The sequence below is a fragment of the Diadema setosum genome, chromosome 17, assembly GCF_964275005.1.
Source record: "Diadema setosum chromosome 17, eeDiaSeto1, whole genome shotgun sequence".
NCBI lineage: Eukaryota > Metazoa > Echinodermata > Echinoidea > Diadematoida > Diadematidae > Diadema > Diadema setosum.
The window spans coordinates 32589533-32615919 of NC_092701.1; the positions used below are offsets into that span (position 1 = coordinate 32589533).

Consider the following 26387-nt stretch of genomic DNA (forward strand, 5'->3'; position numbering starts at 1 on the left):
TGTAAACGCGGAAGTGACGTCACTGGTATTAGCTCGGGCGCTCGCTGCTACCGAGTATTTTTGGCCGAAGCGGAAAGAATTCGGAGAGGTGGAACTCAGGGCAAGTATGTGTATTTTTGCAGAAAATCCCCCATATTTGTGCTTCATAGTGCATGCATGAGCTATATCGTAATGTTTATGAGTATCAGTGTGCCAAGTTCCAGTAATTGAGCTTTGCATATGTTCTGTAAATGCTAAAAAGCCGTGTGTTACATCGTGCCTGTTCCGTTCGTCAAACATGTCAATTGCATTGATTTCCCTGCTTCACACCGCTTTTGCTTCCCAGCAGCGTAAACCGAGCAGTGTACAGCATGCATGTATCCCTTCTTGCCAGTTCCTTTGAGCGAGCCGTAGGCCTACTCTTCATCAAAGCCATTCTGCACTGGGGCACGGCACGGGTGGGCTGAGCTGGGCGTGAAACGTTCACACACTCGAGCTCCACGCATGTAAACTAACCCCGTTAATAGTAGTAAACTACCTAATGTAGGCATAGAGACATGTAATAATACAATCTACAGCTGCTAGCTGTACAGCATGTAGTGTAAGCTGGATTACAACATGTAGGATATAGAACCTAGGTCTGTTATGTGTTATGGACTATAATAGTACAATAACATACGGCTGGCACTTTTTCATATTTTTAATGAGTGCATGGACGGTGACTGTAGACAGTGTTGTGCTAACGTTATTTCTTTTTTTTTATTGTCATTGACACAGAGTGACTACAGTAGAGCTTTTAGTACTGTACTATACTTCAAAAGCAAAGCTGAGCTGTCCTGGAGCACATGATTTCTGGTTCCACTGTCGGGGTTTCATCAGCTGACAAGCAAAAAAAAAAAAAAAAAAAGGCCCAGCGAAGTGAACAAGCCCGTATGACTATATGAACGAGTGGGGGAGGACTGGGTACTGAAAGGGGACAACTTTGCACAACAGGGAATGACACTAGAACCAGACAGGGTTTGCCTTTGAACACTTTAATTCGATCTTCTGTACCGAATCGTCAACATACAATGTAGACTAGGTCCTTCGAGGACAGTCGCCATCTTTACGTTCTTCTTTTCGCCCTCTCTCGGCGTATCTGTTACAACCGTTCACACATTATGTTCCTTTACAGTACGTCTGGGAGGGGGTGTCCCACCTTCGAGACCATGGAGATTTGGTGGGTTTTTTTTTTTGGGGGGGGGGGGCGCAGATGTGAAATAAATAGTGCGTGCATGCTTGATAGGTAATTCTTTTCCTTTTTTTTTAAGGATCTGAAGGCGGATGCATTCTGATGTTGTGTGTTGATGTGAATATGACACAAATTTGCATGTCAGCCATGGCGTTATGATGATGAAGCTCTTCTAAATTTAGAGATGTCGGTTGATCTTTGGTGACAGGATATTTGGTGGTGATATCAAGTTGGTAATTTGTCCGCTTTGTATTTTAATGCTTTTTTACTATAATGACAGAGAGATTTTCATTTTAAGACACCTGGGCCCCATTTCATAAAAAGTTGATATGATAGCAACTCTTGCTGGAATGACAATTGTCATAGTAACGACAAGAATCCAGCTTCCCAATTGGCTGTTACTATTGGAAATTGTCATTGCACCAAGAGTTGCCATCCTAATATCTTTTGTGAAATGGGGCCCTGGTAGCCTGGGGATTCACAGGTGACCCAATTCATTTGTTGCCGACGGGCGGGGTACATTTAAATGAAATGTGATGATATAATAAAATGATGACTATCAAAGACATTCAGTGTGTACACTGTATGGACAAATGGTTTGGTACAAGTGGGATAATCTTTGTTTAAAGGCATTATTCACCATTTGCAGATTAAAAAGAAATTCACCCTTAGTGCTTCAAAACAGTTTTAAAATGTGAGTTAAAAGGGATAGAAACAACCACTGTATAAATGCCAATCAGTAAATGTTAAGTATTGTTAAATATACAAAATGTGAATAATAGTCATAATAACAAGCTAGAGAAGCACTCTGGGAGTGCATACACTGTATCTCAGCCAAGCAGCTCATTTTCACCACTGATCTTGTTCTTCCATAGAGATCAGTGATTTCCACCCATACATATATAATGTAAGTCGCCCCATTTCAAAAATTGCCCCAAAATCGCCCCATTTCAAAAAGTCGCCCCTCAAAAATGCGCAGCTTGAACTCCCAAGTTCATTGACCCTACCAGCCAAAATATCAAAAATCCTTCATAAAATCCCCCAAAATTGCTGGATCTACCTTTCCTGTAAGATTGCAAATCCGTTAACTTTTTGAGTTATTTTGCACACGGACAAACAAACAAACCAACAAACAAATGCCAAAGAAAACATAACCTCCTCCCTTGGCGGAGGTACAAAGTAATTTATGTATTTAGACTTTATACCTGTCTACAGTTATGGTTTGTAGAGAAAAATGAGATTCCTTATTTTTATCATAACTACTGTAAATATTTTAGGCTTTATTGCAAAATTTTTACATGTAGGATGTTTTGTGATACCGGTACTGACCTACAGGTACACATGATACACAGCTACTAGTACTAGTACTGGATGCATCAAATGTGATATCTCGGACATTTTCTAAATCATTGCTGCCAATGGTAAAGAGTACACATGTACCTTTAAGAACTGGTACATTGTAACTTGGGAATTCACAGGTGGCCCAATTCATTTGTTGCCCACTAGATACATTTAAATGAAATGTGGTGGTAAAATTCAATGATTATTCTCAAAGACATTCAGTCTATATAGTACAAGTGGGATGAACTTTGTTTACAATACTACATTGTAAATGTGTCTGAGCAGTGAAGCATGTCAAACAGATTGTACTGTTGAGTTCAGCCAGTGAATAATTTGTAAAGTTCACAAAATTTTTTTGAGATTGTACGGCAGATTTTAAGTTTCCAAAAGAGTGATATTTTGCCATCAAAATGGCAAATTCTGTCAAAGGGTGGGGCACATCCCTGTCCTTATGCCTATTTGCCTCCCAAAGAATGCATTTCATCTACTGATAGCGCTATTTTCTGAATAGGACTATTGGGCAATAACCTGTTGAGGACGGGCTGATTTGGCTACAACACGCATTTCCCATGGACACTTGTTGGAGTATACTCGGGACTCATCCTCAACGGGTTAAAGTTTTTACACATAATGTATGTACCAGAAGCCATTTTAAGTGTGTTTGTTTTTCCTTCAAAGTATGAAGTCATGAAGTCTCATATGAAGCCAAGAATTTAGTTGCAGGGTTGCCCACCAATTCTCGTAAGGAGACATCTGTTTGTTTGTTTTTTCTTTTAATAAATTCTGACAAAGTATTTGTCACTATAAATCCGTAGTCGGGAGTCCTAAAAAAAAAAATACCCCGAAGCAGGAAATCAGTGTTTTGTGATTTTTGGGTACATACTGTGTAAGGGCCACAAACACAGTTAGTGTAGTGTAGGAAAAAAAAAGAAGAAAAAAAGTTACTTAATTGTGCACTGTACATAGTATACATGTAGTGCATTGTACATTTGTATCTGGTATGTACAATATACTGTACACTTCCCATGTGTTAATGTGTACGGTACATTGTTATATCATGTGTATGTACCGTACTTGTAGTTAGCATATCATATTTTTCTGACTGCGTACATTACGTTTACATGGCAAATTTTCACTTAAGTGCCTATACATGTAGCTTGAGTAAACAGTGGCTCTACATAGGTCGAATACATCTGTGGAGTTTTCCATCATGAATTTTATAAAAATCAATTTGAATTAACACAGGTTGTTCACATGATAATGCAGGCTTGTCTACAAGAGGTTTTGCTGCATTATGATGCTCAAATCCTTGTGCAACATCATCAAAAGGCAGTAACATGCTAGGCAACATCATTAAGAATTGGCAACATGCTCAAAATGAAATGCGATTAAACATTTGAAAAATATGTGCAGAACATAGAAAACTTTTGCCTAAAGCAAAACGTAAGCAGCACAACTTATGTACACGTGTACATATACCGGTATACATAAGTCACGAAATACATGTACATTGTAATGCGCGCTTGATGCGCTTGTGATGTGTGTTCTGCGCCCATACAGTTGTACAATTTCCACAACATTCTCACTCTCAGAGCTCGCATCATGCTCAAATTTCAAGTTGTGAACCACCCTGTAATTCATGTACAATGTACAGTGCTGTAGTTTCATTAATACATTTAATACCAAATTGTCTTCAGGATTATGATGTTTCTAGAGTTAATAACAACTAAAAGGATGAGTAATTCATCCTGGCCTTTTCACCTGTAATATTTGACACTCTTTGCAATGCTCTTTATTTCAGCCTTCATTTAGTCACAATCAAATGTCAACAGTCCGTGATTCATGCAAAACTTAACTGCAACATCCTGTCCCTTCGATCTTCGTCTGTAAATTTGATGCCCGGTTTTCTTCACTGAAATTGCCGTTGGTAGGGTGTGGCAGCAACAGATTGGGCATTATCAGACCTGTACTTCTACATAGCAAACTATCAGAATTTTTCCTTTGTGTTTATAATTCATCACTGCTGCTTTCTTTTTGCGTCAACTGATATACAGCCTGTACGTGTGTACATGTACATACAATGTACAATGTATGCATTATGTATTACATTTTACAAACATCCACCTACAATAACCAGTGATCTTCAGAGTCATGTACCAGTACTCATATCCCTTTAATTGGGACAGCATACTGTGGTCATATACTAGTACTTGCATACATGTACAGATGCACGATTTGTACATTTCTACCATTTATGGGAGTGTGCATGTACATTGTAATTGTGAGGGAACATTGGGGGTGTAGAATCAAGGAAATCATTTTTGTTGTGACGTATGGAGTGACATCTAAATGACAATCAGACTAATGTACATGTACAGTATGTTTGTTTGTGTGTTTGTGTGTGTGTATGAAAGAGAGAGTCAAAAAAATTTGAATGCAGAACTTTACATCTCACTGCTGACTTCAATCGACCATACTTTTCTTAACACCTCTATATACTCTTATAACATGGACACTTCCTTTGACAGCCAGTCAGCTTGCTTGAGGCTTACCTAAGGCTTGCCCAACATAGCAGCAAATACCGCATGATATACAATGCACTCAGAGTACTGAAATGCATTGAATCAGTAAAGGTGAATGTACACTCATAGATTGTTGTTTCATATCCTCAGAGAAAACGTAGCCATAATTTTGATGTGAATACTCGGTACACTGGCCTATTAAAACATCATGTACTCAGTGCCTTTCCAGTGTGTTTAGAGCATTTTGTAACTGGTGTATACTGTTTTCAGTAGAAATCTGAGAATTAGCAAATAACAGTACCATGCCTTCAAAGATGCCGTATGTAATGATTCATGTGCAGTTTGACCAAAAACATTTGATGCCTATCCCTTTTGATAATAAAGATGTGGTCTTTTCATTATTTTCAAAGGCACTTAAACTATTCAAGTCTCTTGGTCACCTTACCCCGAGACCTGTTTCGTCACCTTGCACAAGATGGCGTCCGAAGACGAGACGAACAACGTGGGGGTCAGCTCCGATCTTGTCACCCTCCGGCGCTACCTGTGCATGGGGCAAGAGTCGGGCACCTACTACGTGGTGAACAGGGAACCCAAGGAAGCGCCTGTCCCAGAGTGCACACAGAAACTCATCGACGATGGAAAGGGGGCGGACATTGTGAAGGAGCTGGTGCGGTTCGCCAAGCCCGGCCACCCTCTGCACAAGGACTCGTTCATGAAGGTACTGGTGCTCGTGGCTCGGAGTAAGGACACGAAGGCCAAGAAGGCCGTGTACAACGAGCTGGGAAAGCTCTGCCCGACGGCCACAGAACTGTTCCAGTTTGTGGACGGGGTGGAGAAGGGGGGTGAGGGAACGGGGTGGGGTCGGATGCAGAGGAAGGCAATCAGCAAGTGGTACTGTGAGAAGGATGGCCAGGAGCTGGCCAGGCTAGTGTCCGGGTGCAAGCAGCGGAGTGGCTGGTCACATCGGGATCTCATACGCCTCGCTCATGTGAAACCACCTGCAGAAAGTGAGTTCATGGTATTCCCTTTGTTGTCATTTTTTTTTTTTGCAGATCGTGTGTCTTTTCCAATTACTCTGTATCTATAATACTGTGTATGCCGAATATTTTGCGAGGTTTTTATTTTTGCGAATTTCGCAAGTTAGGTGCTATATGCGAAATGACAGACACGCAAAAATATTGACTCTGATCCCGATGTGAATGTAAGGTACGCGTGTTCACTTGTCCGTTCCAGTGCAGGACTCCACGATCGCGAATTTAACCACTCGCGAAATTGTCGGCAGTTTCCGATTCGCGAAGTGTTAGACTCGTGAAATATATGGTGTATACAGTAGGTGCTATTCACCTCAAACTACGCTTACAGACTTACGCTTACAGTAGCTTGTTTCATTCTGGTCACATGCAACACAAGCCCATGACATCTGCTTTTGTACCTGGGGTACTTTCGTATTTGGGGGATGTGGCATACATGTAGCATTGCATCCTCCGAATTCAAATTGCATACAATGTACATACACGAATACAGTAGGTATTCAATAAGTACATCTCCTGTAAGTGATGGAATTTTTTTGTCATTTTTTTTTTATTTGTTTGTTTGTTTTTGATGTGTATGGAATGTGTTCCCTCATGTTCTTGTTTCTGGTGTGAGTTGCTGATGATCTCATGAAAGTGGATTTGACACATGGCTATAAACGTTGTGCTCAGCTCCAAAACAGCAAACAAGCTTCATGACTGCTGCTCCCCATTTATCAATTTACTTTAAATATTTTTTTCTGTAAAATTCCTGTAATAATACTTTCTATTTTTTTTTTTGCTCATTTTTTTAACCACTGGCTTATGCAACGTAAGTCTCAGTCAATATTCATTTTTTGTGCTTTTAGGCAGGAGATGGGGAAAAAGGGGAATAAATGAGTAAACGACATGGCAGTCAGTTTTTCCATAAAGCCAGCATGTAATTGCTGCTACATGTACATTGCCTAGATACAATTGTACAATGTAGTTTTATGTACAATGCATTACACAGCTTGTTGTAACGTGTATACATAGGCCTGTATACACGTAGTATGCGCTGTTCATTGCAGTAGGCACAGTGCACAATAACACAATAGGAGTGTGGACAAGTGATTTCAGGTTAATAGATTATATCAAAATGAGGTAAAGGAGAAAAAAAAATCTCAAAATATTTGATTTCAGTAACTACAAAAAAGTATGATTGTTTTCAATTTCTTTTTCTGTAGGATTTATAGCTTTTCCATAGTTAATAACTCATGTGCACTGTGGTACTCTTGTACACAAATGTAAACAACATGTCATTGTCAATCTCAAGTATCTACTGTTAACTTCTGTTATTAACATATAGTATGACAAATATTTATACTACATACAGTACAGTAGGTGCAGACCAATAAATTCTGCTCGTACCATGTGATGTGCATGCACAACTTGTACGTGTGCATATCATACGCAGAACTTCCGAATGTGATACATGCGTAGGGTGAATGCAGAAAGGGCAGTCACTTTCCCCAATGAATGGCTGGGCTATCAGATATTGGATGATTTCCAAGTAGTGCATTGGGAACTCTGAATGGGAGAGGTACAATGTATACTGTATGGATCATAAAAGCAAGGAATGACTGATTTTATGTCCTTACTTTGTCCGTATAGTTTATTATATAGGTCATATGATATAGATGACATGATTTCGTGCATTATAGTTTTATTTGTGTTTAATTTTATTACATCATATTTTGTAGTTTACCTACCCATGAGAATGTACAAGTGTATACTGTCAACATTTTGTTTACTCTAAATGTTTGCAAAATTTGTTTTTCTATTAGGTACAATTTATTTTGTTCAATTGTTGTTTTCATTTCAATTTGGCCCTTGCTGTGGTTAACCTGCACACAATATGAGATCATGACACATTTTAATGTTCTAGTATTAAAGAGATCTGAAGCTGGCTACAAGTGGATCAAAGAAGAGTGCTCTAACACTTTGTCACAAGGCAAGGAAGTGCACCTGTTGGGCAGGTGATATGAGTGGGCATTTGGCCCGGAAGTTTCTACAATGTATATATGAAGAGTTTGTTCGCAAAAACCGATAAGTCCATTTTTGAAGATTTTGAAGTACAGTCTCTGTCATAAAGTATAAAATGATATCTTTTAAATGATATATCGGTCACTACATATAAAGGTACATTTTTAAAGTTATGGTCAAAAGAAGCAAAATTTTTCTTATTATTCTCTTTATTTTTCTTGACCATTAATCGCAAATATCTCCATTTGGCAAATATGGACTTATCGGTTTTTGCAAACAAACTCTTCATATAGTATGGGACCCTTCCTCTGAATGCTCATAATGGTTCCAGGGTATGGTGGGATAAACAGCTTTTGTTTGAATGACCCTCAAGGGGTGAGATATGAGTTAAAAAGACTCCACTCCCATGGAAAGGATTCAACTTGGGTTGATGATGATGATGATGATGATGATGATGATGATGATGATGATGATGATGATGATGATGATGGGGAGGATGTGATGATGAAAATGATGATAAAGATGATTATTTAGAATGAAGATGATGTTGATGATGAAGATGATTGATGAACACCCAAATTTCGGTAGTGATACGGGTACACTGACACTGTGTTATGGATGTGATCAATGGTGTTCATGTGCATACAAAAAATGTGTGTGTTGAAATACAGAAAGTGTAAACAAGGTGTCATGAGTAGTGTCATCCCACATACCAGTACAGTGTACACAAGTGTATACACTGTAATATGTACAGTATGAATGCAACATGTGCCATATCTCAGTATGTTTTTACTTGTTGTATTTGTACATTGTAGCTCAGATTATACTATCAGAAAATTGGAAGGGGACTTCAATGCTCAGGAGCTCAATAGGAGCTCAACTGCCATACAATAAAGGCATGTCAGTATGCTTTCAAACACACAATATGTACATTTACAATTGTACATGTACATTTACAATTGTACATGTACATTTACAATTGTACATGTACATTTACAATTGTACATGTACATACAACAATACAATACAATGTATGTGCACTGTGCACTGTACATACTGTACATGTACCGGTATCTGTACTTGTGCACCTTTATGAGGCAGTGGGAGGACTCCATGTACACTGTACTGTAGGTACTGTAGAGAATGACACTTTGTATCAAAGCATAATTGTCTACAGATCCTATTTTTGGGAGTGAAAATGCTGGCCACAGGAAATCTGAACTGAGATGTTTCCCTCATCCATTTCATTGCATGTACTGTAGGATTCCCAGCACTGACCCTGTACAGGTACAAATCACACATGTGCATGCATACAATTTTTGTACATGTACAACCATGTAGTACAATAATTCAACATACAATCTTTGTACATGTATCAGCACATGTGGAAAAAGTGTGTTTGGGTAACATTCACATGTACTTTAGGACCTTCACGTATGACACCAGTAATGTGAGCCATCTCATGTTTACAGAAATGTTTACAAAGCCAGATCAAAAGTCCAGTTCACTTTTATGGTGTTAATTCAGATTTGTAGAAGTGCCCCACCCCCCATACACTTGTACAATGTACCTCCCACATCCACTCTTCAATGAAATGCAAGCTACATTTGTACAGCTGTTCGTACTATAAAAGTCTTTTCTTTTCCTACCAGTACGACAGTATTGTGGTGTCTCTACATTGTACATACCACATGGTACCCACATTTCAGTACCTGAAAACCAATTTGCATGCATTACTAGGTACAAATTGTATACTGTAATGTCAGTGCCAGGCAAGCCTGGGGCAAGGTCTCTCATTGTGAGGAACTTCTCTCCACCCATCTTATGTGGAAATGTACTGAAAAATATAATGTGAACATAAATATTTTGTATAGAAGTGTTGGTAACTGAGCTCAAACATGCTGTGAAGACTTTGGAATGATGCATCCTCTGTGTACATTGTAAAGAGCTAGCGGTCTGTTGTGTGTGTCTGCTTGGACCATTTCTATTACTCGAGGCTCCATCTTATTACGAGTCGTGCACAGGATGGGGGAAGCCCTCCCTGAACTCACAAGAGGGTCACACACGTGTGGCAAGGAGATTTCTCCGTGCCCGTCACGGCAGACGGCTTCATTATGCGTCCCATCATCGGTGGAATGCGGCAGCCCGTGCAACACAACGGGCGCGGCACGTCGGACATGATTTCCTCTTCAAGTCCACTGTCTGACTCCTTTCCCCCCTTTGCCTGAACGGGCTGGGGACGACCTCTGTATATCCAAACACCTTGGCCATCCCTCTCCAACATAGTCCACATTCCTCCATCTTCAAGAGATGGAGAATTGAGGGGTGGTACAATGTGTAGGAAAGGGAAAGAGGGGAAGTGGGGGGGGGGGGGAGGATGGGGGATGGGCCAGAGATGGAGAACATTCTGGTTACCACAGCGGCTGGCGATTTGAATGTCATCAGCTGTTATGAGGTCATCATATGACATTTTCATGCAGCTTACACACTATACATCATGTACTACATTGTTAGCACCAATGTCTGAATAAATTGCCTTTTCATATTAAAAAATGACAACTCTTTATCAGTTGACGGTAAATCTCTCATTTTCTTTTACATGTGTATCTCACCTGTCCCAATTTATGTAAAATTCTCATGTGTCAAAAAGGTGAATTTCTGGCATCTAATAAAGAGATCAATGCAATGCAAATAGATTAATGAATAAATGAATTTAAATAAGTAAAGAAATAAATGAATGAATGAATGAATGAATAAATGAATAAATAAACGAATAAGTAAATAAATGAATACAGTAATAATTTAATAAGTTTAAAATAGAAATACTTACATTCAGCATTGTGTTTTGTTTTGATGTCTTTGTTAACTCTTTAAATTCTTCCGTTATGTTCGGTGTTTATTAACAATGAACAGTTCATTTTTGTCCCCGCCGAACGAGTTCGAGCAGGGGACTATGAAACGGGCTCCGTACGTGTGTGTGTCTGTGTGTCCGTGTGTCCGTCCGTGCGTCCGTCCGTGCGTCCGTCCGTGCGTCCGTGTGTGATCAAAATGTTCAAAATGCTACTCCTTCGCCATTTCTAACCCGATTTTGATTCTGTTTGCTTTATATGATAGCACTACATGAGAGCTTTGAAACTTTTATACAGAATTTCAGTTGTGACCTTTGACCTTGACCTTTGACCTATATTGTACATTTTGCTTCAAAATGCTACTCCTTCGCCATTTCTAACCCGATTTTGATTCCGTTTGCTTTATATGATGGCACTAGGTGAGGGCTTCAAAACTTCTACACAGAATTTTGACCTTTGACTTCTTTGACCTTTGACCTTGATTTTTGACCTATATTGTACATTGCCTACAAAATGCTACTCCTTCGCCATTTCTAACCCGATTTCGATTCCGTTTGCTTTATGTGATGGCACTAGGTGAGGGCTTCAAAACTTCTACACAGAATTTTGACCTTTGACTTCTTTGACCTTTGACCTTGATTTTTGACCTATATTGTACATTTTGCTACAAAATGCTACTCCTTCGCCATTTGTAACCCGATTTCAATTCCGTTTGCTTTAAGTGATGGCACTAGGTGAGGGCTTCAAAACTTCTACACAGAATTTTGACCTTTGACTTCTTTGACCTCTGACCTTGATTTTTGACCTGTATTGTACATATTACTACCAAATGCTACTCCTTCGCCATTTCTAACCCGATTTCGATTCCGTTTGCTTTATGTGATGGCACTAGGTGAGGGCTTCAAAACTTCTACACAGAATTATGACCTTTGACTTCTTTGACCTTTGACCTTGAGTTTTTACCTACATTGTACATTGGCTACAAAATGCTACTCCTTCCCCATTTCTAACCCGATTTCGATTCCGTTTGCCTTATGTGATGGCACTAGGTGAGGGCTTCAAAATTTTGACCTTTGACTTCTTTGACCTTTGACCTTGATCTTTTTACCTATATTGTACATTGTGCTACTAAATGCTACTTCCGGCGGGGACATATATTACGCACCGCGTAATTTCTACTTTTCCTTGTTTTTTATGTAAACATCTTCATGCATGTTTACATTATAAGGGTGCAGCATGGCATTTATTTTTGTAGTATATCACATAGAAGGTAGAATATTTCAAGTGCAGAAAGCAATTTTCATGACATGATCCCAAAGTATTTGTCCCATCCATTCATCAATTCAACATACACAGGTGTAATTTGTGTCATGTACATGATGTCAAATTGCATCTCTATTTATTGTTTATTGTGTCATCACAGATTTTATGGCTTGCACATTGCAGCAAACTTGGTACAAGTGTACATGTATACGTAAGCATACAAATTATGTGCATATGTACAGCTGTAATACAGTACATTATGTACAAGATGGCAGTGGGTGGTAAAGGTTACTAAAGTGTCAAAGGTCAAGGCAAGACACTGAAATTACGTACAGACTTTGTAAAGAGAATCCCACTAGAACTCCCATAGCATTGAACAGAAGCTCTACTCAAGAGGGCCAAGTTTATTAGGTTCGTTGTGCATGGTTGTACACTCAGAATACGAAGTATACATGTACAAAACTGTTTTGTCATCAAGGGGATTTTCAAGCATACATGTACACTGTTAGGATCTCGGTGTTTTGACATGCTCTCACAATGATAGCTGGCGATTTCTTGATTTGCCAAGAGAAAGAAATCTGTGTCGGCCTTGCAAATACATGTACTGCTACTGTACGTTGGCCTATTTATCAGACCAAAGTGTGGGGGGGGGGGGGGGGTGTGTGCTCTCATTGCTGCTGGTATTGTCAAATGTCAATGTGCCATGAATGCATGATATTCAGTGTGTTTTACCACTTGTGTCGAGTGTATTATTGACAATCAACCGAGTGTGGAACAAGATGTGATAAACATGCTCAAAATTGCTGGGTTTGGTTTTTTTTTTTTTGGTGAAAGTACAACTGTTCTGCATGATGGATTACAATGTATTTCATGTGCATGTATACATGTAGTGTATAGTTGTTTGTATTTAAAGCATTGTGTATTTCCAGTTACAAGTGTGTACACAGTATGTAATATTTGTCAATTTTGTGAAGTACATTTTGTACAGTGTACTTGTACCTGGTGATGTGTGATTCTGCTGAAACATGTCTTCCACTGTAATACATACATAGATGAAACGTGGGAATAATTTTGACTAACAAGTATGAGGGCTATCAGTTTTCAACATGAACTCATTTACTTGTCCATGGTTTAGTCCGGTTGTGGAACTGTGCATGGGGTAAAACTACAAACAAAACCATACTTCCAAACAGATGATCTTGACATTTTGGCAGGAGATGGCAAAATGCAAAATTTGTTGATCTTTTTCTGACAAAATATTAAACGTAAATTCATCTTTGTAGTCACCTTGTTCTGTATAATTCTTATCTCAAGAGTCTATGAATGTGCCTGGTTGAAACACAGGCAGGCCACATGCAGACAAGTGATAGCGATGTCACTTCATTGCTTAGTCTTTAGCATGTAACCATCATACGTTGTGTCATGTTTTACATACACGGGCAAGTCCAAGATAAGGTCCCCTCAGAAGGCAAAATTTCATCTTTGCTCAATATTGATATGTTTGGTATCATTTTGAAGCTTATGAGTTGAAGTTTTGATTTCCATGGAGGAAAAAATAATATTATGTAAATTTATGCAAATTTCAAGGGCTTCATTTGCATAAATGTGAAATACAGCGTTACGTATGGGACATTTATAAAAATTCATATTTATTCAAAGGAAAGCAAATGATATTTGATGAATATGTGGACATAAGAAGTTTATCAAATAGTTTAACTTGGTATGGAAATTTAGGGATTATGCAAATGATTATGCAAATTAGCTCGTGTCCTATCATGAGATGTCCCATACGTAACAAATTGAGGTCATTTTTTTAGGTTTTCTCTGAAGTTCCTAAGGTTATTTGAATGCCCTTTTGGAAAGTTCTAATTTATTGTTTAGAGAAGTTAAATACCATAGAAAAAAGAAAAAACAGTTAAAGAAATATTTTTTATTAGGCAATTAAATAATGTTACGTATGGGACAAATGCGTTATGTACGGGACATCCTCATACATATTGCATGTGAATGCATGAAGCTAGCTGGGAGGGTCTCTCAGTACACAAATGGTCAATCATCCTAAGAAAGCATCCCAACTTTGCAGCTACTTTTGAGTTATAGACACTTGAAACAATGAACAATTTTCAGAGAGGGGGAGGGGGAGATGGCAAAATACACAATGAAAATCAGCATTAAAGGGATGGTATAGTTTCTGTAGAAATGGGGATTCAGTTTTCAACATTTTACGAGATGATTGGAAACCAATTATAATGAATCATTAAAGAGCATACAATTCTAAGTCTAGAGGAATTCAAAGTTTATTTGATGGAGATCCAATTTGAAATGGCTGAGATATCAAAAACAAACAAACAAACAAATAAAGTAAAATGAAGTGGTCCTAATAAAAAATGTGACCCGCCTTTTGTTAGGACACCACGTTTCTGGATATCTCAGCCATTTCGAAATGGATTTTTGTCATGTTAACTTTGAATTCCTCTTAGAATTGTATGTTATCTAAATATTTCATAAAAGAAGTGCTGATTATCTTGTAAAAGTTGAAATCAGAATTCCCATCTGAACCAGAACTGTAGACCTCTGATTTAAATGGTACTGAAACCAAATACACAAGCAGATTGAAAAATTGCAGTTCAACTAAGAGTATATTGGGCACTGTTCATCACACAATGTAGAGCTCTAGCTACATTGTAGCTGCATTGTATAGTACATATGTGATGATAATGAAGATGTTACTTCAAATTAGTGTTTTTTGTATCAATTTTTTTTTATTGCAAGTGATAAACAAATTGTCTTTACTAAGTTTTCAGTAGTAGCCATGACAAAAATCATGAGTATACTACATACCGAGGTGTGACTTGAATCAATGACCTGATTGCTCGACAGATATCATATATCTGCTCGATTACTGGGGTTCCACGCAGCAGGTATTACATGTTTACTAAGATTAATATTTCTTGTGTCAAGTTGTTTTTTATTGAAACTGAATGGCAAACTTCATCAATGGAAGTAAACACTTTACTATTCTATTTTTTGGTAGTAAATATCCTGATAAAAATACAGGGCATACATACTCAGGTTGGTCATAAAAATATAGAATATGATTAAAGATTATGATGGTAAATATTTGGGGAATATTGTTCCCTTGACAATCTGGATCAGTATTTGAGTAATTTCAACTGATTCTACTGCAATAATCATGCAAAAATTTGTTTATAAATGGGTATTTTGCAAAATTATTTTGCAAAATACCCATAAACATGGTTCTCCACACACTAAACGAATGGGGGACAAAGGGCATGCATACTCAGGTTGGTCATAGAAATATAAAGATATGATTGAATATGACTATGATGGTAAATATTTGGGGAATATTGTTTCCTTGACAATCTGGATCAGTATTGAGTAGTTTCAACTGATTTTGCTTCAATAATTATGCAAAATACCCATAAACATGGTTCACCACACACTAAACGAATGGGGGACAAAGTGTCCCATACGTAACTGTCCCATATGTAACACGTCATGTCTGTTTTAATTAGAACCTGTAATTAGAGCTTTTTGCCTCATGACATGAAACTTACCTCTGATAATCTTGAGTGTTGTGACTTTCATCACAGTGAGTTAAAAGTTGTAGAATGAAATACTTTTAGAGAGTTTTGAGGTTGAAAAAAATGTTCAAAAAAACAACATTTTTCTGGTCCCATACGTAACGGCACATATTTTCTCTTCTAGAATATAATTGTGAAGGTCATTTTTCTCAATTTTTTACATGATTATACTTCTCCTAGATATCAATCACCATGATAAAGTTCAATATGATCAAAGGCCATTAACACTATTTTTCAGGTCATAAAAGTCTCTGAATGTCCCATACGTAACGCGCGCGTTATCTTGGACTTGCCCATACATGTAAACTTGAGCACTCATTTCTAAATGCAGTGAGGTACAATATAAATGTGCAAAAGCAGTCAGTAATACCGTCAACATGGAAAGCATAGATGTCACCCAGCAATGATTTGCGTGGTGACAGCTTGTTATTATGAACTGTTCCTTTACAAATGCCCAAAATGGATTAAGGTTTGTTATTCTGGAGGTTTGTTAATCTGAAAATGGAATAAGGTTCATCATTGTGAAGGTTTGTTAATCTGAAAAGGAAATAAGGTTCTTTATTCCAGAGGTACGGTAATCCGAAAATGGGAAAAAAAAGAAGGCTTGTTAGTCCGAAAATGAAACTATCATAATTCTGAAGGTTCGTGAGTACGCACTTTCTCTTCAATTTCAGATTAACCTGTTCTGTACGGGAACCTGGTGGCCTGTGTATTAAGTCTACGGGCATTTCAGAACTCAGCATAGAAAGGGTTAATGAACCTTTCGGAATAACATTTAACTTATTTCATTTTCGTATTAATGGACCTTCAGAATAACGAACATCATTTCATATTCTTGATTGCTATCAATGAACCTTTGGAATAACAAGTCTTCGGAATAATGCCACAAATGTTTTAATTTTTAAATGAACCTTTTTTCACTTTCGGACTAACAAACCTCTAGGTACACGTATATACTGCAGTTAATTTGTTTGTTTCAGAATGACAAAGTAACCTTTGTTTCATTTTCAGATCAACATAACCTTTCGAATGATGGAGATCACCCAATTTGCATATAAAATATGTGGCAAATTTTCTTTCCCACACACATAGATGCTGGCAGTGCCCTCGTCCTGAAGTACATCATACGGGGACTGAAGGCGATAGACGAGAGCGTGGACGTCACTGCGGACGGCACCAAGGCAATCTACGACTTCCTCAAGGATGTGGACGGCCTGAAGAAGGAGGAGGACTTCCAGCGAGTGGCCGGCCTGGCGGAGAAACACAAGCTCTGTCCTGAGCACCTTCCTACCAAGAGTCTTAAATCCAGAGAGGTACGTAGACTTGGTATCAGGCATGGCGCGGTGGAAGTCCTCGTAGTGGGATGTGTGAAAAGTAAAATCATGACAAGACAACAAGCTCTGTCCTGAGCACCTTCCTACCAAGAGTCTTAAATCCAGAGAGGTATGTAGACTTGGTATCAGGCATGGCGCGGTGGAAGTCCTCGTAGTGGGATGTGTGAAAAGTAAAATCATGACAAGACAACGAGCTCTGTCCTGAGCACCTTCCTACCAAGAGTCTTAAATCCAGAGAGGTACGTAGACTTGGTATGACTTGGTATCAGGCATGGCGCGGTGGAAGTCCTCGTAGTGGGATGTGTGAAAAGTAAAATCATGACAAGACAACAAGCTCTGTCCTGAGCACCTTCCTACCAAGAGTCTTAAATCCAGAGAGGTACGTAGACTTGGTATCAGGCATGGTGCGGTGGAAGTCCTCGTAGTGGAATGTGTGAAAAGTAAAATCATAACAAGACAACAAGCTCTGTCCTGAGCACCTTCCTACCAAGAGTCTTAAATCCAGAGAGGTACGTAGACTTGGTATCAGGCATGGCGCGGTGGAAGTCCTCGTAGTGGGATGTGTGAAAAGTAAAATCATGACAAGACAACAATGCAGAATGAAGAATTTCTTTGAGGCCAGCTTTTTGGGCCACTGTATTAGTCAGAGCATAGCCTACATGCATAGAGAAAAGGTATGCTGCTATTGCTGGACCCAAATACTCCAATTCAACAAGTTTTCACGAGGTTTCACAAGCTTTTACATTTTAGTCTTCTTCTAGAAAACTGGGGGGGGGGGGGGTGCTGGATTTTGATCAAATTTATAGTAGAAATCCTTAATGGAGGAAGGTATGTCATAGTTTGTGCCAGTGGAGGTGCTGTCCTAGACGGGGGCAGGAGCAGGATCCAAATACCCGTAATTTGCTAATTTGCGCAATTTCTCACATTTTCAATCTTTTGACAATTGTGGGCTAAGATTTGGCCAAATTTGGCAGAAATCATCAATTTGGAGGGGGGGGGGGGGGGAGAGGGATCATAATTTGTGTAGATGGTGGAAGTGTTCCAAAGGGGGGGGGGGGGGGAGGCTCCTGGTGTAAAGGCCTAAATACCCAAATTAGGAGGGTGTTGCTAAAGGGTCCTGCAGTAATCTTTAAACCTCAAGATTTTTGAAATACCGTATTTTGTCCCAAGTGGAGTGCCATCGAGTCAAAGTGCAATGCTCAGGTGACTACCTCGACTCACATGTCTCCTGTCTGATCTTGTGGTGGTAACCAGAAAGTCAATCTTTAACAAATCTAATTCTGTTCTCCCTTTTTCTTCTTTAGGTGTGGGGAGCCCTTCTCCCACACGTCCCCTTACAGAGTATCCTGGCCAACATCGTCAAGCTGGCTGCCATGGGTACCTTCAAGCCCAAGAGCGCCGAGGCTGAAGTGGTGTGCCGGCGCCTGCAGAGCACCGAGGAGCTGAGGGGGGCACGGTTGCACCCCTTCAGCTTCCTGATGGCTCTCAGGGTGTACCGCTCCAAGAAGGTGGATAAGACAAAGCTGCACTGGGAGATCAACAAGGAGCTGATGAAGGCACTGACAGAAGCTTACTACAAGGCATTTGAGGTCAGAAGCAAAGAAATGTGAAACGCGTTCAAACTATGTTAACTGCTTTGTGGCCAGAGTTGATAACGTGAAAAGTTAGTTTGGGGAGGGGATAGACAAGCATACTTGGTGTGTGATACTGTGAATGACAGCTTGTGTATACAATGTATTTTTCCCTATAACCATGTTTGTATGCTCCCTTAAAGGTAGGGGATACCTTTTACAGACCTCCCAAAATGCAGCAAAACATTAAATATGAACCTCGGGGGACTTGTTTAGGCCACTGTTGAGAAATTTGGAAGTCAACAGTTATCTACAATTTGAATAATGCACAAAACTCAACTACTCAGTAGTTCTGTGTGTCAGCCACACTTAAGCCTTTTTGTTGCAGTCTTCTGTATTTTTTATCTATAAACACAAATCTAAAAGTATAAGAGCTGATGTAATAACATATAGAGTGTGTGGCAAGAATGTATATAGAAATGTTTTGTGAGTTTTTATGAACTTTCTTCACAAAATATACATGATGGAAACACATGCAGTGCATGGGTCTGCAAAGGTAGCCTAGTAATGTACTGGAATTTACGGTGAGCCCCGAAAAAAATTCAATTCAAAATCTATCGGTCAATAAAAATGTACTAAATGTTACCTTCCACTTTCAATACTTTATGGGAGTTTCTAAAATCATACTCTCTTCAACATACCACTGTATTTATACAACTCTTCATTTGAGGCATGCAAATGGGATTCCCTACCTTTAAGCTGACAAAATAGCATAGAGTTATTAAAATATTGTGCACGATTATATGCCTTGTATACTGACAACAGGAATATGAGGTTGACTCACAAGTGAAGAATACTATGGTAATTGTAAATTTTCTTCTTTACTTGTATTGGAATTACTGTAGTCAAGCCCAGTGTTGACCTTTGACCCTCTCCAGGCTGCAGACAAGACAGGCAAGAGATTCCTGCTCGCTGTGGATGTCAGTTCCTCCATGGCACTGAGCGGCGTGAACGGTACGAGGAACATCGCAGCGCGGGAGGCCGCGGCCACGATAGCGCTGATGATTGCCAAGAAAGAGGAGGGCGGCCGCGTGATGGGCTTCACATCCGAACTAACAGAGATCCCGATCACAGCCGGCATGAAGCTGGAAGATGCCGTGAAAAAGATGGGAGAGGTGCATTCATTGCTCAGTTTGTTTCTCATCAGGGGCTTTTGCACCGTACCTGCGTAGAAATGCTAATGTTGCGTACCAACTTCGCCAAAATAGGCCGCAGTCTCAGGAAAAAATTGTGACTGAAGTAAGCGATTGCAAGAATCAGTGTGAGAAAGATGTGTTGGGTACACCTGTAAATCCTTGGACCAACCTTCAAAGGTTTCTTTTTGTCGGACTTGCGTAGGGTAGGATACTGTTGCGTAGGCATTGGCCTTTAGTAGCGTAGTGTTGCAAGCTTTGCGTAGGCATGGCATACAGTAGCATAGTTGTTGCATAGACTAGGGTGTAAACTGCATATTTTTTGCATCTCGTGCTCCATGGTGATAGTGGGCATTAAAAATTAAACATGTTTATTTTGTTTTTTCTGTGCGTACCCTTTCCTTCATTTGGTGTATTATTACATAGGCAGGCGTAGGCACAGTGTAAGGTAGCGTAACCTCTGTGCAGGCGGTACATAACACCATGCAACCCTACACAATACCAGTGTCAAAGCCCCCTAAGTGTTTTCTGCAAAGTGCTTTCATGGTGAAAGAAAAGTGTAGTTATTTTGTTGGAGTGCACATTGTGTTCCTATGAAAGTCCGAAGTTTAAGCCCTTGCATGGCTCTTGTCGAAAGTTGTGTCTGAGAAATATTCATCACAATGCGGTATAACTGACACACTCCTTATTACTGTGGTGAACTTCTTTCTCTTCATTGTTTCTGTGAGGATCCTAGCAGGGAGGGAGGGATGTGTGTAGTTATTTTGGTGGAGTGCACATCACGCCTCCAGTATTAATGCCCAACTTTTGTACGTGGGTACAGCATAATGGATGGCATGCATACTCCAGAGGGAAATTTGCAGTAATGTAAAAGTGGTTTCTTTCGGGGTGGTTTTATTTTCGCGCTTTGAGGTTGAACCGCGAAATTAACATCACGCAAAAATGTTTTGAACTCGACGCTTGTTACAACGCTATTGCGCACATGCACACAAGATTCCGCGCATTGAGTGTATTGATGGTCAACACACACAGCGATACCGCGCAATGTAGGTCAAGCATGTTATTACGTACTCGAGAGACGGGATTTCAGGTAAGCCTGCATTTAATTTTAATTTCTATTTAATAAATAAAAGAATAATTGGATTTTAATTGGGGTTTTGATGTGCAATATAAAACAGTTTTTGCCGACTGTGAATTCACAGATTTTGCCGACTGCGAATTTAAACACACGCGAAAAAGTCGGCACCGATGGAAACCGCGAAAGTATCTGTACGCGAAAGAAACCACTTTTACAGTACCTGCTGTAAATGGGATAAGAACCACCACTGGCTTTCTGGTAGAAGCTCGGTAGTCTAGTGGATATGACGCCTGTCTAGCAATCAGGATGTTGTGGGTTTGAGTCTTAAGCTGAGCATGTATGCCCATGACTTTTATCATGGCTATTACTCTTACCAAAGATTAGTTGCTTGATTGTGTCGACGAAAGGCACGTTGTCAATCTGTGCAGTGCTTGCATTTCATTGCATTTTTTTTCACCATATCACGTTACACAACTGTAACTGGTTGTACTGAGATTTGCTCGTTTTTTTATTTTCTTGCAGTAGAGGACATCAAAAATTAATGTCAGTCAAGCTCAGAAACTTGTTTTCCTAAGGTTGTCATAAACTTTCAACTTGTGGAAATGCAGCATTTGACACAGGAGCACCAGTCACTGAATTTTCTACTGGAATTTAGCTATTTGTCCAGTGTTTGATTGATGCCGTAAACTACTGTATTTTTATTGTACAGTCACCTCCTGCAAGTTACCTGAACAAACATCTTTATTTTTTCTTCTTTTTTTTTGGATCAACATGCATATTTTGACTGCATGGTGGTCTGCCTACCAAGAAATATATATCACAATTACTGTTGAATGAGATGATATAGAATATTTTTATGTAATCAGTGTGAAAGGGATGGTATAGTATTGGTTGAGGTGAGGGTGCAGCAGTTAACTGTTTGCTAGATACTTTGAAAACCATTCTATGAAATGTTAAAGGTCATGCAATATCAAGAGGAAGTCAAAGTTTATTCAAAGAAAATCAGTTTTGTAATGGCTGAGATTTCCAAAACCAAAGTAAAACAAAGTGGTCCCAATAAAAGGTGGGTCCCACCTTTTTATTAGGATTGCTTTGTTTTGGATATCTCAGCCATTTCAAAACCAATTTTCATCAATTAAACTTTGAATTCCTCTTGGAATTATATACTCTTTCATATATGTCATATAAGAGGTTTCTTATCTCAAAAAATAAGTTAAAAACCTTAAATCCCATGTCAACAAAAACTATGCCATTCCTTTAATTTAGAAGACTTGTTTTTTTTTTTACATTTTTTTGTTGTTCATTTTGTACACAGCTGTCGATGGGCCAGACTGATTTTGCCCAGCCTATGCTGTGGGCAGCCAAAAACAAGGTAGCTGTGGACCACTTCATCATGTGCACGGACTGCGAGACGTATAACGGGGACGTGTCGGCGGCAGACGCCCTCGCACAGTACCGCGCGGCCATGAAGATCGACGCCAAGGCTGCCATCGTGGCCATGACGTCCAACAACTTCTCGATGGCCCCGGCCGGCGACATTCGGATGCTGGACATCGCAGGGTTCAACGGCACTGCCGCCGGCATCTTACAAAGCATGGCGCTGGACTTCCAATGATAATGTCCTCGTCATCGTTAATATATCAATATTTATTGTCATATATATGAATTGAGTGTCGAATCGCAATTACAGAGAGAGCAAAGAGATGGGTGCAAGGCCTTTTTCCTCGCGGATAAAAGAGAGGGCGTGAGAGATAGAAAGAGAGTGATAGAGATTGAGAGAGAAAGATAGAAATGGAGAGAGAGAGAGAGAGATAGAGATGAAAAAAGAAAAATAGAGATGGAGAGAGAGAGAAATAGAGAGACAGAGGAAGTGACTGAAAAACTGGGATGAAAGGAGAGCAAGAAAAATTTAGCAAACTCCACAGCAGGCATTACTGAAAAGATTTTTGGCAACATTCTGAAATTGCAATTTCAGTGGTGTCAAATGTTTGAAAAGGAAGAAAAAAATCATCCCTCCCCTCTTATTTCGTACGGTAGTGTACAGTATTTTTTTTTTTTTTAATGGGGTGCATGTCACTGCAAGTCATAATACTGTAAAAGTGGATATTTTCGTACAAGTAATTTTTCATGCTTGGCCGGGTAAGATGACCTTTTTTATTATGCGGAATCGGGACATTGATTACTGGAACATATGGCATGCAAAAATACATTGTATAAGCGTGCTTTTATTTTTGCGCTAGCATCCAGTTGCACGAAATGCTCGAAAATTTCCACACACACACACACAGAAATTCCACTGTGACATTAGTTGTGACCTGGAATATCTTCAAGTAAACTGTATAAGGTTAGGAAAACTATTGTTAATGGAACATGAAGGTACTGGATGATCCTTGCTACATATGAACATCACTACACATTCATGTGGGTAGGGCAACATTTGTCAGGGAGAATCTGTGAACTCAAGACATGGAGGGGAACTACAATGTGTATGATGCTACTTTCGAGTTAGTTCTTGCTACTCCTGAGCAACAATGTATTCCGACAAATATTGCCTCTTTCTCCTCTGTCGCGTGTTTCATGCATTTGATGCACCAATTCCCCTGATATTTGTTGCAAGTTTCAAAGCTACTACTTATAGCCTTCCATTTCATCCGATACTTTCTCACAGCGATGCAAGTAGGGGACCATACAGTTCCATCTCATTTGTTTGTTTGTTTTTTGTTTTGAACAACTGGATTATCTTTGGAAATCTTTCTAGAAAAGGTAAGCAGAGTAAAGGGGAAATCGTAATACATATGTGGCAGATCATTATTTTTTTTATTTTTGTAGGACGTGAAAGAAAAAAAAAGTACTGCTCAATTTCATAATGCAAATGTTGTGTGAGTTTGCAAGAGTACATGCCCATCAAGCAGTTTGGGTGTGTTCATTTTCGTTCATTTGGTTTACAAGTACTTTTTTTTTTTTTTTAAAATCAGGATATCTTCATGTGCTTTGCAGAATCCCACCAGAACATGTTGAGATATGCATTTTGGTTTCCCATGAAGGAAGAAATATGTGAATGGAAAGTAAGACCTTTTTGAGGGTATCCAGCAAAGAGTAAGGATAAAAGTCATGACAAGCTGATGTTGCCGAGATATTTAAGTTAATGCTGCAATGTAGTTAAAGTTTGTAAGCTGTCGTAATGGTCAGATTTTAATCCTTCTTTTTGTCAAATTTTCCTAAAACCTGTTATTCTACCAAGTATGGCTATGTTATAGTTTCAGCCCGACACGGGTGAATGTGTTTTAGCTATTTGTATGGAGTATACTAGTAATTGCTATTCTTGCTGTGAAATACTTCAAAGTGAATCTTAACTTTCCTTCCACAAGAATCGTGGTTCTCACTACTTGCCCAAACTGCTTTATACCCTGGTCCTGTGAATTCCATCTTAATTGGAAAGTGAGGTACTTAATGTGGCATGAAAAAGGAAGACCAAAAACTAGCCTAGATGAATGAAGATAGTGTTAAAAGTTCGATTATTGTTAACTTCATTAAAATTCCAGTTTCTTTATTCCCATCTGGACTTTTATTCCCCACCTAGGCGTATTTCAACACTTAATTAACACCTTGTAAAGTATTTGTATGTGTATTTGTGATGATTTAAATGTGCCTGATGATGACAAGACAGATTAGCTGCATGAACAGCAGGCATCAGTACCAGCTTGAGTTTACGCGTAAAAATCATATTTTTTGTGGGGGAATATCTCGAAAAAAAAAACAAAAAAAAAAAGAAATGGAATGCAGTTTGAGCAGGAAAAGTGTCAACAGTAGATCCTGTTTTTCCACACCTCACCTGGTTTGGGAAAGTTTGAAAAGTAAGTGTAGATCTTGTGCTTAATACCAATTCGTTGTGTACTAGTATACCCCCCTCCTCTTTTTCTTTATCTTTTTTTTTTTTGGGGGGGGGGATCATATAGTTTTGGTTGAGACCTAATTTCAGGTTTCTAACATTTGGGGGTGAGATAATGAGAAACCTTTGGGAAATATAAAAGAACATGTAATTCCAAGAAGAATTCAACGTTTATTTGATAAAAATTGGGTTTGAAATGGCTGAGGTATCCAAAACAAGGCGATCTAATAAAAGGTGGGATCAACCTTTTATTAGGATCGCTTTGTTTCACTTTGTTTTTGGAAGTCTCAGCCATTCCAAAACCAATTTTCATCAAATAAACTTTGAGTTCCTTGTAGAAGGGCATGGTCTGTACTATTTCTTAAGTGGTTTCCTGGTATCTGTCAAATAGTTAAAAGCCCAATTCTCATCTCCACTAATACTATACCATCCCTTTAACTTGTGTTTCTACCTCTTATGTGTGCGCAACTCTGTCTAGAACTTGCTGTGTTCTATCTGAAAAAAAAAAATTAAAGAAATAGTGCTCTTAGACTTTGGGTAGAGCTTTGGGAAAGGACCAGATTGAGTATAGCACAAACTATTTTTTTTTTTTTTTTTTTTGTCCTTCAGTGCCATATGAAATAGAAGCCCATGTGGCATGTAAAAAAGTAATGTTTCATGTTTGCAAAAATCACCCATAAAGAATTGATGCCATGACATCGCTAAGTTATCATCATTATTCTCCTGTAAGCTTGATGGACTGGTTAATTTTTCATAGTTAACAGTTATATTTGATTCCTCATTGATGGAAAATGTTTGCAACTGAATCGCATTGATAACAATTGAACAAAATTGTGGACAATTTCTTTCATTTCACCAAAATTGTTTGGAAATTGAAGAATTGTCTTTCTGTGTTTTTTTTTTTTCTTGTTTTTTTTTTTTGACAGACCATTGCATAAATGTATGTTGGAAAATAATTGTTGTTAGCTCTTTGCAATTTTTACAAATCTTTACTTTGTACAATGTTTCTAATGTCCATTTGTAACCACAGGTGGGTTATTAATTATGATTTAATTTTCTTTGCATTTTTTTTATTGAGGAATTGTAAATATGCATTTCTGATCTGCCAATGATACAATTTATAGAATTTTTAATTTTGTTATTGTCTATGAATGGGCAACACCTGGAGAACATACTCATTGGTAATCATAATCTTTTGGCATGAATGCACATGCAGGGTGTATTACAATTTCTTTTTCAGCAAGTTTCGGGTGTAAGTTGCTACAGCTGATTTATCTACAACTTAAATTATTCTTGAAGAATGCTTTAGAGAAGGGTAAAACTCTTCTATTGTTTTTTCTTTTTTTCTTCAGTTTACTGTTCCAAAAAGAGACATTGCAAGATTGGTTTACAGTACGAAAGATTAACCTCAATAAATGTTTGGTTCATCCAAACTATCCAACCCATTCACTATCATATCAGTTACATTGTACTTGTGCCAATTTAGGTTCCAGTATG

At 38.8% G+C, this 26387-nt stretch overlaps 1 protein-coding gene across 1 annotated transcript; it reads left to right on the forward strand.

Moving 5' to 3' along the window:
- The first annotated feature begins 65 nt into the window (after nucleotides 1-65).
- Nucleotides 66-23718, forward strand: LOC140240837 (RNA-binding protein RO60-like). Its single transcript, XM_072320608.1, has 6 exons — nucleotides 66-104; nucleotides 5484-6080; nucleotides 16918-17138; nucleotides 18464-18748; nucleotides 19669-19905; nucleotides 22317-23718. Exons 2-6 carry the CDS (start codon nucleotides 5549-5551, stop codon nucleotides 22614-22616), a joined length of 1575 nt encoding a protein of 524 aa, XP_072176709.1. The 5' UTR covers nucleotides 66-104; nucleotides 5484-5548; the 3' UTR covers nucleotides 22617-23718.
- Nucleotides 23719-26387: the final 2669 nt, after the last annotated feature.

Bases quoted from the DNA above. Each gene is read 5' to 3' on its own strand.
- LOC140240837 (XM_072320608.1), top strand. From the start codon at position 5,549: ATGGCGTCCGAAGACGAGACGAACAACGTGGGGGTCAGCTCCGATCTT. The intron at 6,081-16,917 runs GTGAGTTCATGG...CCACACACATAG, and splicing joins TGTGAAACCACCTGCAGAAA to ATGCTGGCAGTGCCCTCGTC. The intron at 19,906-22,316 runs GTGCATTCATTG...TTTTGTACACAG, and splicing joins CCGTGAAAAAGATGGGAGAG to CTGTCGATGGGCCAGACTGA.